We start from the raw sequence: 20,069 nt of genomic DNA on the forward strand, positions 1-20,069 counted from the left end.
AAATATATTACTGCTCGCACTATAAGGCGCACCAGATTATAAGGCATCTGTTATCAATAGGATAAAACGTCAATTTTCAGTTTTTTCGACTAAAAGCTGTTTATTTTGGTGAGTAAAGCACTTTTGCTTATTTATAGTAAGCTTAGATTTACAGATTTACACTAAGGCTGGGTGCAGCAGCACATTAGCATTAGTACTAGCCGTGGTTAGCGGCTACAGTACGATATACTCAACTCTGAACGGTGAAAGAGTTCTTAACGAACACAATTAGCAGGTTATGCTAATGCTGCTCCAGCAGTGATAGCCAGAGTTAGCAGCAGGCTAGCCGATAATACTCACCTCTGAATGGCAAAAGAGTTAACTTAAACTCCTTTATAACGCTGTACTTTAGTGGAGTGGCTTTACTGCTCCTTAATACTATTTTAAATTAAATTGTTTTAAGTGCGCCTTACAGTGCGATGAATTTGGTGTGGTAACAATAAAGCATTCTAGGAATAAAAGTGTACCATTTTACCTTATTTGTCCATTCAGACCAACATCCTTGTCTGTAGCCGTGAGCCTTGCAAAGATGTTTCCAGGTGGGGCATCTTCTGATATAAATGCGCTGTATTCATCATTATCAAACTCAGGCCTATTGTCATTGACATCGTCCACAATAACCAGTATCGTTCCAGTTCCTGTCAGTGGAACTAAGCCTAGAAATAAAGTTTTAATATTATTAGAATGTAAATTAACTGTAAATGAAAAGAGTCTCTGTCCTCAGTCCTCGAATCCTGTTTGATTGCTGAGATTTGTTTTATATGAAAAAGTAATGGCACCTGATTTAATTCAACAGAAGATATTAAGACCCAACAGATATATAGCAGTGAAGGGTTAAAGTTCAGCAACCTAACTGCTGCTGGTGATTAACTAGTTAACTGTATGGCCTTACACATCTTCAGAAAGGTGGCAGGTGGTGCAGCAGTTAATTAATAATGTATATTCCTTAATTTCAATTTATTTCTAAATAAATGCATTTTGTGGCACATTTATGATGAGAAATCAATTACCTGAATCAACAGCAGTGATTTTGATGCTGTGGTGACTTTGTTCCTCTCGATCCAGGTTTTGTAAAATCCAGAAAGTTCCGTTTGGATGTAATAAAAACGGCCCCTCTGAGTTTTCATTAGATATGTAGTACGTTAAAAGACTGTTTAAATCCAGGTCATCGTCATGCGCTGATATCTGAAAAAAAGACATGATTATACAGGTTATACTGAATCAATTATTTCAATGTTACATCAGTGTGCATTATTCTTAAGGCCGGGCTCACACTACATGATCTTAGGCCTGATTATCTAAAATCACCAATTTAAGATTCAAACTGGTGGCAAAATCAGCATAACAAAAGTAGCAAGGCAAAGTGTGTGTTGTCTGTATGCTATACTGTTCAGTCCATAGCATTTTTTTCTCCACCTCGTAGAATTATTGTAAAAAAAAAAAAATCATTTGACCAATTTTAACACAAAACATCAATACCTCACCTTCAATTTAAGCATAACTAAAACTAAAAGTTGTCTAAATTACTTAAGATTCAATACTATTCAAACATTACTGTCGAAAAATAACATAAAATTATTTACTCATGTCTATTTTCTGCATACATGAGACGTACCAGATTATAAAACCCATTATGTGACACTAGTAAGGAAAAAGGGTGTCGCCATGTTTTCCTTCTATTTCAGCAGGTCTCGCCACTTTTTAATTCTTAAAAACAACAAAAAAAAATTAAAGTCAAACGAGTCAAACGAGTGCTGCATGTTAATCTACACAGATTTCTCTCCTGAAAACTCTTTATTTGGGTGAGTAAAGCACTTTTGTTTACAGTTACAGCTACAGTTTACAGTAAGCTTAGATTCCCAGATTTCCACTAAGGCTGGGTGCAGCAGCATTATCATTACCAGCTAACTGCTACTGCTAATGCTATACTACGGAACTCTAAGTTTTCCAGTAAACCAGGGCGATGTTAGCTATCGATTCATCCCACATAGCTTGTTTTTACATAGCAAACATGAAGGTTACAGTCTGATATACTTATATACTCTGAACGACAAAAGAGCTAGCGGCATTAGCAGCTAATGCTAATGCTGTTCCAGCAGTGCTAGCCAAGGTCTCGTTGCTGGAGAACTAAACTGAAACTTCTGCATAAAGCTGCACTCCATTTATACGGTGCACAGACGATATTGGAGCAAACAACTAGTATCTTTCGTTACTTACAAACATCCATTTTTAGGCAATAGTATATAAAAACGTGTGTTGCACATGGCACTGCATAATGTTTCGTGTTTGTTTTTGTGATGAACTCAGTGTGACTCAGTGTGGGTTCCTCCTGGTGAAAGTTCTTGACGTTCTTCGTGAAACTGTGTGGCTGACCAGTTGCCTAGTCATGTTTATGCAGATTATTATTAATACTTTAATCAATTGTTATTGCAGTGTACATTATTCTTAAGGCCAGGTTCACACTACATGATTTATAGGCCAACTGTTTTTGAAATCACCAATTTAAGATTCAAACTGGTGGCAAAATCAGCATAACAAGAGTAGCACAGCAAAGCATGTGTTGTCTGTAGGCTATACTACAGACTTCAATCACTAAAATTCATACAATATAGAACAAATAGTACAATTATTTGACCAATCTTAATAGAACCTTAATAGAACAGGACCACAATAGATAGACATGTCATTTACAAAGAACAGATACAAAGAACCTACCTGATGCACGTTCTGAGAAGGGTCCTGTCCATTTTCCAGTACATGTAAAGTCAGAAGTTCCTGAGAGAAGACGGGCACACAATCATTTATATCCAGCAGTGTGATGTTAATGGTAGCTGTAGCCGATCTGGGAACATCTCCTCTGTTCACAGCTTTAACGGTAAGAGAGTAGAAAGACTCCTGCTCTCGATCCATTTGGTGAATCACTGATACGACCCCCAGAACTGAGTCCACCATGAAGCCACTCTCAGACATTAAATACCGCACTTCTCCATTAGACCCGGCGTCACGGTCGTGTGCTTGAACTTTCAGCAGACTTGCTCCTCGAGGGGCGTCTTCATAGACCTCTACAGTGTAGGAAGCTTCAGAAAACTCCGGATCGTGGTCGTTCACGTCCTCTACGAGCACGGTGAGCTCCATGGAGCTGGAGAGTTGGGGTAATCCTTTATCTCTGACGGTTACGGTCACCGTAATCGCGTCTTCCAGTTCCCTGTCCAGCGGCTTCTGCAGGTAGACGACTCCAGTGGTTTGGTTGATCCTGAAAGCACCTCCCCCTGAATTCTCCATGCTGTAAATCATGTCTCCATTAGATCCAGAATCTGAATCCACTGCTTGTATTACTGCAACAACAGCCTGAACTGGAGTATCCTCTGGACAGCTGACCGTATTCTCTGATATGAAATGTGGGACATTGTCGTTAATGTCCTCGACATGGACAGAAACACGGACGGTGGCAGAGAGACGGGCGTCTTCAGGTAGAGCACGATCACGGGCCTGAAGTAATAGACTGTACATTGCGGTTCTCTCTCTGTCTAGCTCTCCTTTTAGACACAAATGGTTCTTTAGGTTTACAGAGAAGGTGTCTTCATTGTCGCCTGATATTAAATCGACCTCCACTTCTCCATTTATACCTGCAAATTACAAAAGAAAGAGAGACAAAACATAAATTGTACAATCATTCGCAAAAAAGATCTCTCACCAGGAGGTAGATTACCCAAAGATCATGATCTTAGAGACCGTGGTGGTCTGGAAGTGAGGTGTGTTTAGGTCAATTTCTGGCGTATTGCTGCTATCTTGGTGGTGGAAAACACGGGTGCTCCACTGACTGATTTAAACCCTGACAACAGTCGACAGTCAGATATCTATACCTATCCTTGCTACGCAGACAATGCACAAACCTAACTTTTACATCAACAATAAACAGAATACTAAATAATAAATAACATTGCTGTTCCCGTAAATGATTTCCTTTTTTCTGCTAAGAAGTGCAGAAAAGTTGCAGCTTTAAAATAGCAATCCGCCAAATTCAGAGCGCACCTGGCTCTTAAAGGGAATGGCCCAAAACAAACCCATGATTAATAAAGAGAATTAGCTACTGAAGGTGTGCTTTTCCTGTTGTTACGATAGCAAAGACACACTGACACGGCTTAAATCAAGCTGCTGGGTCTCTCTTAACTTGACTTGACTTAAGGTGATGCCACTAGACAAGGAGGGTGAAAAAGACTAGCACATGCCTCCTCCGATACATGTATCATATCATGTCAGACTCCGCCTCTTTTTGAGCTGCTGCTGACGATGTAGCATTACCGAGTAGCATCATCACAGCACAGCGCTACACTCGCAGAAAAGCAGCGCAGCGACTCGGTTCTGATACATCAGCTCACAGACGCAGCTTTGTGCTGATCCACATCACCCTAGGAGTGATGAGGGGAAAGAGGAAAGAGCGCCACCTCCTGTACTGTACCCACCCAGAGAGAGCAAGGCCAATCGTGCTGATGTCAAGCTGCATAAACAGGAGTCGAACCACCATTTGGAACCCCATACGGAACACTATGTTATATTGTTACCACTTACACATTTCATACAATATAAAGCGTATAAAGCATATTTATCTATTCCAATTTAGCAACTCTTTTTTTTCGTGTGATATTGTTTTAAGAATTTTAAGCACAACATTAAAAGATCTCAGTAAAATCCCACTGACAGACGCGTGTGCCATCTGTGTGTAACCCTGTCTGGCCCGTCATCTTTCGCTTATTATTCCAGACAGAATGCTGCGGGGACGTTCCCCGGGGACGCCGTTTCCCCTCTCTCATCTGTCTCTCCTAACCCAATAGCAAGCCAAGTAAAGCAGCAGAATCTCATTACACGCTAACTGCTTTACTCATTTACTTATTTCCACAGGATGAGCCCTTGATCTGTCAGTCCAGAAAGGATGCTGAGTCCACACTCTGTCCCCCCACCCTTAAGACAACCCGCGGGAGACAGAGGGAGCCGGTCCACTATTAGCAGAGCTAGGCAGTCCCCCCAGAGAGCGCTCTGCCTATTCATCTTTTCTCAGAGCCTAAAAAAGACCAGTGACGTAAGACTTAATGAGGCTGCCTCTGCTGTTCCTGCTGCTCCATGTCTCTCTCTCTCTCTCTCTCTCTCTCTCTCTCTCTAACTCTTTCTCTCTCTCTCTCTCTCTCTTTCTCTCTCTCTCTCTCTTTCTCTCTCTCTCTCTCTATCTCTCTCTCTCAGCCCTGGTGTGAACCTTTTTCACTGTGCTGCTTTTACTCCTGATGACTGAATGAGTCAGCTATGTAGCCTCACAGCTACTGAAGTGCTGCTGTTGTTGCTGAAAAATGTTAAGAGTTTGAGGTGCAAAAAATATTAATTTGTTTCTTAAGAGACCCTTTTGAGTTATGTTGAGTTATGTGTTCTGTCGAATTGTCCTATCCATCGATACTCGCTTCCCAAAGGTACTGCGCATACGCTGACCTACACAATTTTTATTATTTCTAAATAAATACAAAAGCAGTTTGTATTGAGCTATATTTGCCATAATACAATGATTTATGCAATCCAAATCTAATTACGTACATCTACTGGAATTTGACTGGGCACATGCCCTAAAATAGTGCAACCTTATGTTTCAATGTTATGTAAAAATATTGTTTTATATGTCAAATTAACCCCGGAACACCAAGTCTTTGTGATGCATCAAGAGCCACGGTATCCAGGGTAATGTCAGCATACCACCAAGAAGCACCAACCACATCCAACAGGATTAACTGTGGACGCTGTAAGAGGAAGCTGTCTGAAAGGGATGTTCGGCTGATCAAATCACGCAGAATTCAATGTGCACCTCAACTCTCCTGTTTCCACCAGAACTGTCCGTCACCACAATCAATTATTGTGCTCTAAAACCAGGTGTTTCAGTTTCATTCTCCAACCCCTGTGTATTAAGTTATAACCCCTGTATTGTACTTATACTAGAACCTCTTTACTAACCGTCATCAGCGTCTGAGACATTCATGGTGAGGAAACACCTCCCGGCCGGAGCGTCCTCTGGCAGGGAGATGGATTGGAGGTTTAATCTGAATACTGGTGGGTTATCGTTCACGTCAGCGACGTTAAAATATACCCTGACCCTGGAGAGCCGGCCGTCGCCGTGCTGAACCGCTGCTGTGAGAATATAAAACCGTTCAGACTCAAAATCCAGAGCTCGAGACAGAAGGAACTCTCCGGAATTGGGGTTGAGAAGGAAAAGGCCGTCCCCATCGTCCTCCAGCACTGAATACACCAGAGGAGTCTTCTGCTCCTCCTCAAGCACTGCTTCCACCAGTCCCACTATCGTTCCTGCAGCAAAAAATGAACAAATAATGAAGAGAAAACCTCGTTTTAGAGCAAAACCAGTGAGTAAACAATTACATTCAAAATGTTCTTGTTCTTCACCATGTACTTAACAATTTCAGACCTGAATTATGTTCCAGTGATGAGAAAAATAAGAATATTGTTTTGTAAACAAAATCTGTATTAAATCAAATTTACTAAAATATTGATCTGCATTGAAAATCCGTTTTTATTTTAATTTTAATTTTAATTTTATTTTAAACATTTTTATTTTAAGTTTATTTGAAGTTGACCTTTTCATTTCACCATCCCTACATATTATTTATTTAAAGAAAATGTTCAAAATCACATTCACTTAGTAAAAACTAGCTTTGTATTTGTATTAGCATTTGTGGGTGGAGCTAAGCCACCTATTTCATTGGCTTGTAAACATTTTCATTGGCTCTATTCTGATGTTCTCTCAGTTAGTGTGAAATGCAACAAAACATAAAAAAAATAGAAAATATATGATTTAACTTGTTTAACTGAACTTTCCTGTGCAACAGAGGTAACTCTTGGTCTTCTTTTCCCGGGGCAGTCCTGATGAGAGCCAGTTCCATCATAATGCTTGATGGTTTTTGTGACTGCACTTGAGGATGGTTCTTGAAATGTCACGAGCCATCAAACCACCAAACTGAACTGCTTGAATTATTTTTTGCACCAGGAGTAAAGCAGCATGAAGTTATCCAAAAGCAGTGTGTAAGACTGGTGGAGGAGAACACGATGCCAAGATGCATAAAAAAAAACAGTGATTAAAAACCAACCAGGGTTATTCCACCAAATACTGATTTCAGGACTCTTAAAACTTTATGAATATGAACTTGTTTTTTCTTTGCATTATCAGCAATAAATAACATTTACTTATTTGCCCTCCACCACTGTTGAGTTTTCAGCACAGTTAGAGAAGACACTGAGAGCTGATGGATGCAGATTAAGCCAAATCTGGAGGGGAATTAGTTAAATTAGCAGGACTAAGCGTATGAAGCTCAGTAGGAGGCCGCCTTCAATCTCATCTGGAAACAAAAGCTTCAGGTTGTGGAATGTTAACACCACATAAACCTAAACACAAAAGCCTGCAGCACCACTGAGCATTCACCATGCTTTACAGGTACCTAGGAGACAAGATAGGATACCACTAGTGCATCTCAAAATATCTGTTAAAACACCATTGAAAAGTTACTTTATATCAGTAATTCAGTTCAAAATGTGAAACTCATATATTATATAGATGTATTAAACACAGAGTGATCTATTTTAAGTGTTTATTTATTTTATTGTTGATGATTATGAAGCTTACAGCCAATGAAAACCCAAAAATCAGTGTCTCAGAAAATTAGAATATTATATTATAAGACCAATTGGTACTTTTGGAAAGCAGTGTGGGCAGTGTGCCAAGTCCTGCTGGAAAATGAAATCTACATCTCCATAAAATTTGTTTTCAGCAGAGGGAAGCTGTAAGATATGAAGTGCTGTAAGATTTTGATGGAAAACAAAACTGCACTGACTTTAGACTTGATAATAATAAAACACAGTGGATCAACACCAGCAGATGACAGACATGACTCTTTATCCAAACCATCACTGATCATCAGTAAATTTTACATTTCATTTAAAGTAAATCAAGGGAGCAGAGTCTGGAGGAAGAGTGGAGAGACACACAGTCCAAACTGCTCGAGGTCTAGTGTGAAGTTTCCACCAATCAGTGATCACTACGCTGTTAGGATATGAACGTGCCAAAGTCAGAGCTCACCTGGTTCTTAAAAGGAATGCAAACTGGCACATCGATTGGTTTATTTCACGTTACGCCAAAAACATAGCCATGATTAATTAATTAGAGAATTAGTACATGCCTTTTAGATGCACCATAGATCAGTAAAAGTATTTTTAGACACTCTATCTAAGAAATAAGTGCATATATACTTGAGAAAGTGACCTACCTGGTTGAGTGTCTTCTTTCACTTCAAAGGAATAAACAGATTTGGTGAATGATAATGAAGGGGATCCTCTGTTTGGAGTCTGGTCTATCTCAGGGTGGATCTTGTTCAGATGCTCTGAGATGTTTAACCAGGTCTTTTCTTTGGTGGGAATCTCCAGATCATCTAAGAGGTTTATGGATTGAGCTCCATGCATGACCAGTGTGCTGATGATCTACAGCAAAAAAACAAAAAAATATCAGAATACTCAATAATAACTTTTACTATTTATCATATTTATCACATTTTTTTCGTATTATTAAGTAATATCTCATTATTCTGACATATTATCTCATTATTTTGAGATAGTAAGTCATTATTTTGTGATAATAAGTTAATTTTCTGAGACAGTAAGTTGTTATTTTGAGTTATTATCTCATTATTCTGACATAGTATCTCATTATTTTGAGATAGTAAGTAGATTTTTTATATTGAGTCGTTATTTTGAGATAGTAAGTCATTATTTTGAAACAAGAAATCGTCCTTTTGAGATACCATGTTGTTATTTTGAGATAGTTAGTTGTTATTTTTAGACAACAAGTCATTATTTTAGGACAGTAAGTCATTATTTTGAGATAGTAAGTCATTATTTTGAGATAGTAAGTTGATATTTTAAGACAGTAAGTCATTATTTTGAGATAGTAAGTCCTTATTTTGAGATAGTAAGTTGATATTTTAAGACAGTAAGTCATTATTTTGAGATAGTAAGTCCTTATTTTGAGATAGTAAGTTGATATTTTAAGACAGTAAGTCATTATTTTGAGATAGTAAGTCCTTATTTTGAGATAGTAAGTTGATATTTTAAGACAGTAAGTCATTATTTTGAGATAGTAAGTCCTTATTTTGAGATAGTAAGTTGATATTTTAAGACAGTAAGTCATTATTTTGAGATAGTAAGTCCTTATTTTGAGATAGTAAGTTGATATTTTGAGATAGTAAGTCATTATTTTGAGATAGTAAGTCACTATTTTGAGACACTATCTCATTACATTTTATCTCTTTTTTGAGACAGAAAGTCGTTCTTTTGAGATAGTAAGTCATTATTTTGATATGGTAAGTCGATATTTTGAGACAGTAAGTCGTTATTTTATTTTAAAGGGGCGGGGTTATCCCAAAATCACAGGATGGACAGAGAATTCTTAAACATGTTTAAATAGCTTGATTTTTTTCCCCAGTGAAAAAACTAACTAGCTAATTTAAATATAAAAAATAGAACATAGAAACATAAAAATAAAAAAATATCTAAACTACAGTGCTACATGAAACTCACACTGCCTCACACACACATACATCAACAAAAACTGAATAAAATGTACAAAAAAATACTTTAACACACGAAAAGCACGTTCTATGGACTCTGACCCAAAAACAAAGGCTACAGAAGCTCATGCTGTATATTTTACAGGTGACATTTCCACTGTGGGAAAACTGCAGGTAAGCTGGACACCCTGACGGACCGCTCACCGTAACAATAGCGGCCGCTAATTCCCTCATGACCTGAAGAAAGAGCTGCTTTGTGGGAGACCTTTTCTAAAGGCAGCAACTCTATACTGTAACCTGTTAACTTCCCTCTCTGGGATCCTCTGTTTCCTTCAGTATGTTCTTTATATCCACAAACCAGCGAGCAGGAACTTTATTCAGAGCTGCTGTGGGAATTCAACAAGCCTTATCAGGAGTACTAGACAAAGCTTCTCATTTAATGCTTATTTACACACACCTTCTCTTGTTCAATGCGTTTTCTTTATTTTCATGATTATTTACATTGTAGATTCTCACTGAAGCATCAAAACTATGAATGAACACATGTGGAGTTTTATGTACTTAACAAAAAATGAGCTGAACCTCCACAGTCACCGGACCTGAACCCAATCCAGATTTGAGGTTTGGGGTGAGCTGGAGCACAGAGTGAAGAAGGCAAAGGAGCAACAAGTGCTAATAAACACCTCTGGGAACTCCTTCCTTCCTTCCTTCAAGGCTGTTGAAAAACTTTTCATTTCAGGTGGCCACCTCTTGAAGAAGCTCATTGAGAGAATGATGCCAAGAGTGTGCAAAGCAGTAATCAGAGCAAAGGGGGCTATTTTTTTGGAAGAAACTAGAATATAAAACATGTTTTTAGTTATTTCACCTTTTTTTTTTTGTTAAGTACATAAAACTCCACATGTTCATTCATTGAAAAATAGAAGGTGTGTCCAAACATTTGGCCTGTACTGTATACAATTATAAAGTAAAGAAAAAAGAAATGATAAAGTGTTAAACAAGCAAAAATATATTTTATACTTTAGATTCTTCAAAGTAGAACCTTTTAATTTGATGCCAACTTTGCCAAATTATAGGCTTGGCTGATTCTATCAGTCACATACTTAATGAGGTACAGGTGCATCTCAAAAATGCAAAAAAAGTTGAATTAGAATTATCATTGAAAGTTACTTTATTTCATTAGTTCAGTTTGAAAATGTGAAACTCATATATTATATAGGTGTATTAAACACAGAGTGATGTATTTTAAGTGTTTATTTCTTTATTGTTGATGATTATTATGGCTTACACCCAATGAAAACCCAAAAATAGGTAATAGGTGTAAAAAAAGACCAGTTGGTACTTTTAGCAGTGTGGGCAGTGTGCCAAGTCCTGCTGGAAAATGAAATCCCATAAAAGTTGTCAGCAGAGTGTTTACCAATTACAACATATGTGTTCCTTCATAGTTTTAAAGTATTTGAAATGAATCTACAATGAACTAAATAATATAAATAAAGAATGAATATTAATTTAATAAATGTTACTGTAACAAGTAAAACCAGAGAACTAACCTGGTTGCTAAGGTGTTGCTATGGTAAAAATGTGGGTTGGTTAGGGCTTCGTAATCGGTTGCTGGGCAGTTGCTAAGGTGTTGCTATGGTAAATAAATAAATTGGTTGCTAAGGTCTTTTTTATTATTATTATTATTAAATTAATATTTTTTTATGTATTAAAATATTTACAGTTACGTTCCAATACAAGAAAAAAAGATTGAAACTAAATTTGAAATTGTTATTTAAGTTTATGGACATATTTTATTATGTTTCTAATAATTGCACAAATACTATTAAAGTATTTACTCATCATAACACTGTATACAAACACCAGAGTAGAGGTAGAATGTTGTTGATATCTTGCAAAACCATTTTAAATGACTAAAAAAATCATTCTATGTTCTGAAAACTTAGAAAATACTTAGAAATACTTAAAAATACAAGATTTTCTTATGCATTTTCCAATCTTTCCAAACTTTATACTAATCTGAAATATTAAAAACACAGTCCTGTAAACTGATTATTAACTATAAATGTTATAAATAAATGCACAATATTATCGTAATAAAGAAGAGGATGTCATCATACTCACCAAAGTCTGCATGAGAGACATTAATCCAAAATAAGCCATATTTTCTTTATTATTACATCCCTTGGTTCACCTCTCTGTGCAGGTATGAACCCCCTTCACAGCTGATAGATGCAGAGATCTCCTCCTGTCCTGAACGTTCACCATCTTTCCAGTCCAGATCTGACTGGGTGGGAGTGCTGGGAGTGCTGGGAGCGGAGGAGCTGAGCACTGGGTCCAGTACTGTGCAGGAATGCATTGCAGTCTGTCCAAAAACAGGGGGGATGTGGCCTTTTCAACTCCGCCCCCAGAGACCGCAGAGTGGCTTCAGATTTTAGGAGCTGGCAGGTAAAAGAAAGAAACCTGTAAGAAAGTCTTGTTTCCTCCTGTTACAGCTAATGCTGATTACTGAATGAGTTCCTTAATCAGATTATTTACAACATCCTCGCTCGGCTCGGCTCATTTAGAAGTAAAGATAAAAGCTGATAAAAGCTACAAAAGTAATGGCTTTTTCATTAATTTAATATAAATATGTATATACGTAGCATTTATTATTCAAAAAAAAAAAAGGAATAAACTTTATACTATATACTATAAACTAGTTTTTATATGTACATCTCTGTAAAAAAAAATAAGAGAGCACTTCAGTTTCTGAATCAGTTTCTCTGATTTTGTTATTTATAGGTTTATGTTTGAGTAAAATTAACATTTTTATTTTATTCTATAAACTACAGACAACATTTCTCCCAAATTCCAAATAAAAATATTCTCATTTCTAGCATTTATTTGCAGAAAATGAGAAATAACCCTGATGGTTTTTAATCACAGTTTTTTTTTCATGCATCTTGGCATCATGTTCTCCTCCACCAGTCTTACACACTGCTTTTGTATAACTTTATGCCTTTATGTGTTTTCCAGAGCTGTTTATATATATATTACTTCATTTGAAGTGCAGGTTATTGCTTCTTTAATAATTACATACAATGTTTAAATAAATAGATACATAAATAGGGCTATTAATAAAATGGAAAACAAAAAATATATATATAAAAAGAAGGGATACAAAAAAATAACTTTTTTTAAGACTCTCAAAACAAATAGTAAAATTAAGAAAAGTTTCATTTTTATCCCTTCTTTCAGTTTTTTTATCTAGAAAATTTTGAAAACTGGACAGATAAAACATCGTTTCTGGAAATATCATTTTAAAGTTGCAGATTAGGTCAAGGCAATGTCCTGGGAATGTTTCCTGTAACCTTTATGTATAAATACATACATACATTTTTGTTTTAGGCAATGTTAAATGAAGGGTGTTTAAAGGTTGTTTTTTTTTACCTTTATCAACATTAAAAGGTGAAATGCAACCAAATAATGACAATTTATTCAATGTTCTTTGTTATCAGGGTAGGTTTTGGATAACATTAAGAGATTGTTAGCATTAGCGTATTAGCATCATGAGATTCTCATGTAGAGAAGCCTCCGCAGTCGCTCCATTTGCAGTTTATTTCTTAGTATTCCACAGGCAACTACTGAAGACTAAAAAGAGTTTTTTCTTTCTTTTTCTTTCGCTTTTTTGTTGCAGCAGCCGCACTTAGACCCGTCAACAAAAGGGAGGTTTGAGTTTGACATCTCAATAGAGCGCAGGCTGTGTGAGGAGCTCGGATCAGTGAAGCTGCTCCAGATCAGCGGGAAACTCAGGCTCTCACAAAGCGGGAGGATGATGTGTTGTCAGACGTGTAACACTGGAAAAAAATATCTGTAAATGTGATTAAAATACCAGAAACCTACCGCATGATTCCAGCTCTGTTCAGCAGCCTGAGAGCCTGTTTACACTCGCTCTGATTATTCACAATATCTGCATAATTATAGGGATGTAAACACAAAAGTAACACACTTTTTAGAGTGTTAAAAAGGAAACAGACGAAGAATAAAGAGTCTCTAAAAGCTCCCCAAACAATCAGTCTTTTATAATAAATAAGCAGAAAAGTGCTTTTCTCTATTTTCTCTAAATAAAGGCGGGATAGAAGCGCAGCTGAAGTGGATTCCACTCCTATGCTAACTGGTTGCTAGGTAGTTGCTTTAGTATCATAGGGGGTTGCCATGGTGTTGCAAGGCGTTCACAAGGTAGTTTTTCACTTGAAACCAGGGGGTGGTTTTAAGATTCTTGCAATGGTGGTGTTAGGCAGTTGCTTTGGTATTGGTACAGGGTTGCTAAGTGGTTGCTGTGGTGTTGGTAGGTAGTTGCTTTAGTATCCTAGAGGGTTGCTATGGTGTTGCACAGTGTTCACAAGGTAGCTGCTACAGTGTTGCTAGATGGCCACTATGGTATCCCAAGGGATTGGTTTCTTGGTTCTTGCTATGGTTTTGTTAGGCAGTTGCTTTGGTATTGGTACAGGGTTGCTCAGTGGTTGCTCTGGTGTTGGTAGGTGGTTGCTAAATGGTTGCTCTGTAGTTGCATTAGTATTCTAGGTGGTTGCCATAGTGTTGCTAGGTGACCACTGAGGTATCCCACTGGGTTGGTTTCTAGGTTCCTGATATGGTGATGTTAGGCAGTAGCTATGGTATTGGTACAGGGATGCTATGGTACTCCAGGTGGTTTTAAATGTGTTGCCCTGGTGATGCTAGGTGGTTGCAAGTAAATGGTATCCTATTGCATGTGGTTGCTGATATGCTATTGTTCGGTGGTTGCTATGGCATTGTCAAGTTTACAAAGTGTTTGCTATGATGTTGATATGTGTTCATCATGGTACCCCAGATGTTTGCTATGTTGTTGCTCTGGTAGTGACAGGTGATTGCTAGGATGTTGCTATGGTGTTGCTATAATTTCTGTGGTGACTGTTATATATAGAGTTGGTAGCTTGTCCCTTTGGTATCCCAGGTGGTTTTTATGGTGTTGTTATGTGGTTATTTGCTATAGTTTTCCAATTGTTTGCTTGGTTGCCGCTGATATGGTGGTCTTAGGCGATTGCTATATTGTCCTTGGTGGTTGCTAAGGTATGCCAGGTGGCTGCTATGAAGTTGCTAGTGGTTTTATTCAGGTTGGTTGATATAGTGTTGCTAGGCAGTTGCTATAATATCCTATATGGTTGCTATGGTTGATATATTAAAAACTGAGATACACAGTGAATATATACGTATAAAAAATGTATATATAAATAATATAAATTGCAATTAGGCTTGCATTTTAATATTGCTTGGCCTTATCTGGCTGATTGGTGTAAATTTCTGTGCCAAAATAAATCAGTCTTATTATGATGACATCATTTCTGCATAAAGCTTCTTCCAATTACACACCAGCACCACTAGATATCCCTAAATGCACACACTGGAAAAGAAGCAGTACGAACAGTTCCCATAGAGAAATAACTGCTTTAAAATTAATTTAAAAGAAATTAACTTGTGTTAGAGGCATCATTGCATTCATCTTCCTATTCATTATATATTTTTTTTTCTGTAAAAAGCTGAACTGCTTGATTTTTTGCACCAAGAGTAAATCAGCATAAAGTTATCCAAAAGCAGTGTGTAAGACTGGTGGAGGAGAACATGATGCCAAGATGCATAAAAAAAACTGTGACTCACTTTCTGTAAATAAATGCTCTAAATGAGAATATTTTTATTTGTAATTTGTGAGAAATGTTGTCTGTAGTTTATAGAATAACACAACAATGTTCATTTTACTCAAACATAAACCTATAAATAGCAAAATCAGAGAAACTGATTCAGAAACTGAAGTGCGACCTTCATTTTTTACCCCCAGAGCTGTATATGAGTTTCACATTTTGAATAGAATTACTGAAATAAAGTAACTTTACAATGCTATTCACCTGTACATCAGATTTATATTGATTTTTAAAATGCATCTTAGGTTTTTCTGTTCAATTTAAATGTAATACCTAAATAAAGAGAGCCAACACAAGACTTTTATTTTCTAAAAAAAAGAAATGTTTATTTCAGACACATTCTTGAATGTCAAACAAAGCTGCATTCTTGTAATTAGAGTGGTATTCAAAGTACAGTTAAAGGACCTTATGACAGCAAATACGAAAAATATTTTTAAAAACTAAAATAACGCACTATAGATCTACATAAACCAGATAATTGTGCTATGCACCTTCAGAAAACAGTTGTTCTCCTCCACCTTGAACTGTTCCAAGCAAGAACTACCACTAAACAAAAGGGGAAAAATAACTGAAGACACATAGTGTTAACTTTACAAAAGGAGAATAACACTGTACATCTTAAAAACGTCTCATATACACAGCCTAACAACTCTTGCTTCTGCTGTATTACGTTTGAAGATGTGAAATCGTGTACAATTGGGTTTATGGCATGAACAAGAATCTAGGCTCCGTCGCTAGCTACTCTACTCGTCGTCCTCGTCGTCGTCTTCCTCGTCGTCGTCCTCATCCTCGTCCTCTTCGTCGTCGTCCTCGTCTCCCGCCGCCTTTTTGGACAGCCCTGCCACTCCCTTGGTGCGGTACACGGCGATATCCTGCAGCAAATACGGTTAAATATTAGCGTGGTTTAATAGGTAAGCTCTATTTCTGCACATATTTACAAATGCATATAAATTTTAATACTCGGACAGTATGAAAATCTCTCACCTTGTCGTACTTCTCCTTCAACTTAGCTGCCTTCTTCTCGTACGGCTGCTTCACCTCTGGTGATGAGCTGTTCCACATCTCCCCCAGCTTCTTGGCGATGTCGCCGATGGACAGGCCGGGGTTCTCGCCCTTGATCTTGGGGCGGTAATCACCGCAGAAGATGAAGAACGCAGACCTGGACGGGACGGAAAACACAGGTAAATTATCATTCTACGAAATTCTCAAACATGTGGATAAAATAAGTGCATGGAAATACGTACGGGGGTCTCTTGGGAGCGTTAGGGTCCTTAAACCTCTTCTTCTTCTCGCCTTTGGGAGGAATGTAGTTCTTCATTTCTCGCTCATAGCGGACCTTATCCTGCTTGGCCATGTCCTCGAACTTGGACTTCTCCTTGGGCGACATCGTCTGTGGAGAAAGAGAAAGAAAGAGATGATGCAGGTGTAAAAAAAGGAAAAGCAGAAAGATCTGGAGAGAGCATCAAATCTAATAAAATCATAAGTCTTCATAAATAAGACGATTATAAATACCTTCCATCGCTCTGAGCATTTCTTGGAGAACTCAGAGAAGTTGACCGAAGCCTCCGGGTGCTTCTTCTTGTGCTCCTCGCGACAGGTTTGCACAAAATACGCATACGAGGACATTTTGCCTCTGGGTTTCCTCGGATCTTTCACCATCTTTGCAGAGTCTGAAAAAAAGAGAGAGAGAGAGTTACAAATGTTAATAAACATATAATGAAAAAATAATGTTTATAAATGTAAATATCCAAACTACAGGCACTGTAGGTTTAAAGTAAAGATGCAGCACACATTGAGCAACCCAAATTATTTGGCTGAACATTTGGCAAGATTATAGATTGAATTTAAAAATATATATATATATTTATGATTTTAATAGGGGAGGGAGGGGCAAATTAATGTATTATAATTTAATTTATAGAATATGCTAATTTATATATATATGATATATATATATATAAAATACTAAAATGGGTTGTACATATCTAAAATAAAGAAACTTGACAAAATAATAAAGGAAAGTGTTTAAAAGGATAGGAAAACACAACATCTCTGTTTGATGAAATTTTGTTTTTTTGCTTTTACTTGGGGGGCAGGGGCAAATCAAATGTTTTCTTTTTTTATACTAAATTATTTCAGTCATATTGTGTGCAGAAATGTTTAGGGTTTAATAAATACCTGCAAAAAGTGTGTTTAGTATTCACTATTCAACAAAATGTTTCGTTGAAACAAACACACACATTTTAGGATCCCTGTTTAATTATTAAAGGAAAAGGTGTTATAAATATGAAAAATGAAATCAATTGTGTGTTTAAAAGTATAAAATAATAGGAAAACAAAGAACATCTTTGCATGATGAAATATTATTTTTGGGTTTATTGGGGGAGAGGCTAGATATATATATATATATATATATATATCAACCACCTTCATATATATTATATTTTTATTTTCTTCATTTTTTTGAGAATCTCTATTTAAGGATAAAGGTTTTATTGATGATACTGATATTTATACTGAAATTCTATATCACATTTATCATTTCAGTCATTCTTTAATACACCCTGTTTATTACCCGCCTGCAACCAGTAAGATAATAAATGCAGAGGAGCAGAGGCCTTATGTGCTTCTTGAGAAAAGGACAAGGGCAAAAAATAAACCAGCAGACCATTTTTGTGTGTATTTTTTACCCTGTGTATATGATTAAACACGACCGAGCTCTTTTAATAGAGCGGTGCTGTTACAGTATAATATAGGGGGCTCTGCGAGCGATTACGTTTTAATGATTTCTGTCCATTTTAGATAAAAATGGCGCTTTTTATGAGAGAAAGTCCCCCTGATTCGCCTCTCTCTGCATTTCCAAGGCGTCTGTGAGCTAAAATTAACCCGATATAATGTTTTTCTCTCCTTCTATATTCTGCTTTCCCCATAGATAGACACTAAACACAGCTATCTTCTCTACTACTAACGCTATAGCTAGCTAACTATGAACTTGGTCCTGTATTATCGTCTGGGCGCGTACGGTTTTTATGTCTTTGTGGGGACCCAGCCGCCTTAAGACATTAACTAACCTAGTTCTGATCTTTGTTTAGGGGAGCGTATGCTGATTATTATTGTTTTAGCTATTAAATAAATATTACAATATTTCGTAACTAATCACGCTTAGTAGTTAAGATAGCTTAAATAAAAAGCGCCAGGCTGCAGAGAATGGAAGCGGCACCCTGTACCTATGAAGATAGGAATACAAGTACGCGAGTGTGTGTGTTAGAGAATGAGACGAAGCCTCTCTGAATGGCCGCGTCGCCGTAGCCAAGTTAGCTAACGATTATTCGTATATTTTACAGCTTTTACTCAAATAACCACGTCTAATTCTGCGTAAACGCGTTTAAAATGCATTTATTGATGTTTTACGATGTGAAATACGTGGTTAAAATGGCGATAAAGGCGTTCAAAACGTCTAAAACACGCGCCTCACTCGCACCACAACATGGCTCCCCTGCTGCCTTTATGTCTGTGCGGAACGAAACCCACACAGAGAGGCCGGAGATATACCGCTGTAACACGGGAAAACGCGCGGATTTAAGGTTTTCTGCGCTTTAATGTGTCGTAAAATAATGATAGATTTGTAATATGGTCGTTTTTAATAATGGGCGCGAGTGAGAATTAGGTTAAGAGTGTTTTTTTTATTGAATATGTCAGCTAAAAACATGAAGACTCCCATCCCCCGCCATTCACTGAACGCTAGCGTTAGCATAGCTTAGCTAACCTAACGTTCACTAAATAACATAGATAAGATTGGCTGGCTGTAGCTTGTTATAGCTACACAGAAACGTCAGATATTGTATTATTAGGTATATTATTAGCCTTTTAAACGTTATAATACCCGTTTTAGTCCGTAGCTGTGTGTTATAGGTTAGCTTAACTAGTTAAATAGGTTCGTTTAGCTAGCTAAATAACAGAGCACAGCAGCAGAACGGGGGTGACATTGGCTCTCATTCACACACAATAGAAAAGAGCTATGCTAAGCTAAGCTAGCGTTAGCTAGGCTATATCTATAGCTGTAGGTTATCTATGGCTGTGGCTGTATTGCAGTAGTAATAGCAGAGGCTAGGGCGGATTATATTTATTCTAAACCATCATCTAACCTTTAGCTAGTAAGCTTTATCCAGTTAACTCCCTTTCATAATAACGGAAAAAAATGTCAGAAAGCAATAATAATAATAATAATAATATATATATACATATAATATAATGCAGAAAAAAATCCCCCAGAATCCCATGCATCATATTATACACTGGCTGTTATAAAAACAAAACAAAAATGATAAAAAACAATAAAAAGATGGACCGGCTGGTTTTCCAGGCATCAAATATGCAGCTAACAAAGGAAATCCGCTCCTAAACGCGCCGCTTCGGGATCAGTTGTATGAATAAACGTGTCTGAAGGGACTAAAAGGGACGAATGTAAAATTCTCTGCGGTGTTTTTTAACAGACTCACCAGGAAAATCAGCCCCGATCCGCCGCTCCCGTCTTCTGATCAATTGATGGATAAATACGGATTCTCTGGATAAGTACAATAAACACAGCGGTGCGCGCGCGCGTCCCTCTGCCCGACACAGACACACACACAGAGCCCAGCTCACGCTCCCATTGGCTGCCGCCAAGACCGCGGCGCCCCTGATTGGCTCCGGCCGCGTCTATAGCGCACACCGG

At 37.4% G+C, this 20,069-nt stretch overlaps 2 protein-coding genes across 2 annotated transcripts in view; both read right to left on the minus strand.

Annotated features, from left to right (window-relative positions):
• Nucleotides 1–12,074, minus strand: part of LOC103022204 (protocadherin Fat 4) — a 28,671-nt gene extending 16,597 nt beyond the window's left edge. Inside the window, exons 1-6 of the mRNA XM_007258562.4 lie at nt 11,763–12,074; nt 8,346–8,556; nt 6,028–6,375; nt 2,755–3,665; nt 1,050–1,224; nt 515–695 (exon numbers count right to left, since the gene is read on the minus strand). Coding sequence (XP_007258624.3) covers nt 515–695; nt 1,050–1,224; nt 2,755–3,665; nt 6,028–6,375; nt 8,346–8,556; nt 11,763–11,801 — 1,865 coding nt within the window. The 5' untranslated portion in view covers nt 11,802–12,074. The remainder of the gene's footprint in view (nt 1–514; nt 696–1,049; nt 1,225–2,754; nt 3,666–6,027; nt 6,376–8,345; nt 8,557–11,762) is intronic.
• A 3,580-nt stretch (nt 12,075–15,654) lies between these two features.
• On the minus strand, nt 15,655–20,012 carry hmgb1b (high mobility group box 1b). Its single transcript, XM_007258538.4, has 5 exons — nt 19,855–20,012; nt 16,868–17,025; nt 16,600–16,745; nt 16,340–16,514; nt 15,655–16,227 (listed from the first exon to the last, which is right to left on the minus strand). The coding sequence occupies exons 2-5, from the start codon at nt 17,012–17,014 to the stop codon at nt 16,099–16,101; spliced, it is 597 nt and encodes a 198-aa protein (XP_007258600.2). The 5' UTR covers nt 17,015–17,025; nt 19,855–20,012; the 3' UTR covers nt 15,655–16,098.
• Nucleotides 20,013–20,069: the final 57 nt, after the last annotated feature.

This window comes from Astyanax mexicanus, chromosome 18, assembly GCF_023375975.1.
Source record: "Astyanax mexicanus isolate ESR-SI-001 chromosome 18, AstMex3_surface, whole genome shotgun sequence".
Taxonomy (NCBI): Eukaryota; Metazoa; Chordata; class Actinopteri; order Characiformes; family Acestrorhamphidae; genus Astyanax; species Astyanax mexicanus.

Bases quoted from the DNA above. Each gene is read 5' to 3' on its own strand.
- hmgb1b (XM_007258538.4), bottom strand. From the start codon at position 17,014: ATGGTGAAAGATCCGAGGAAACCCAGAGGCAAAATGTCCTCGTATGCG. The intron at 16,515-16,599 runs GTACGTATTTCC...CGTCCCGTCCAG, and splicing joins AACGCTCCCAAGAGACCCCC to GTCTGCGTTCTTCATCTTCT. The intron at 16,228-16,339 runs GTGAGAGATTTT...TATTTGCTGCAG, and splicing joins TGAAGGAGAAGTACGACAAG to GATATCGCCGTGTACCGCAC.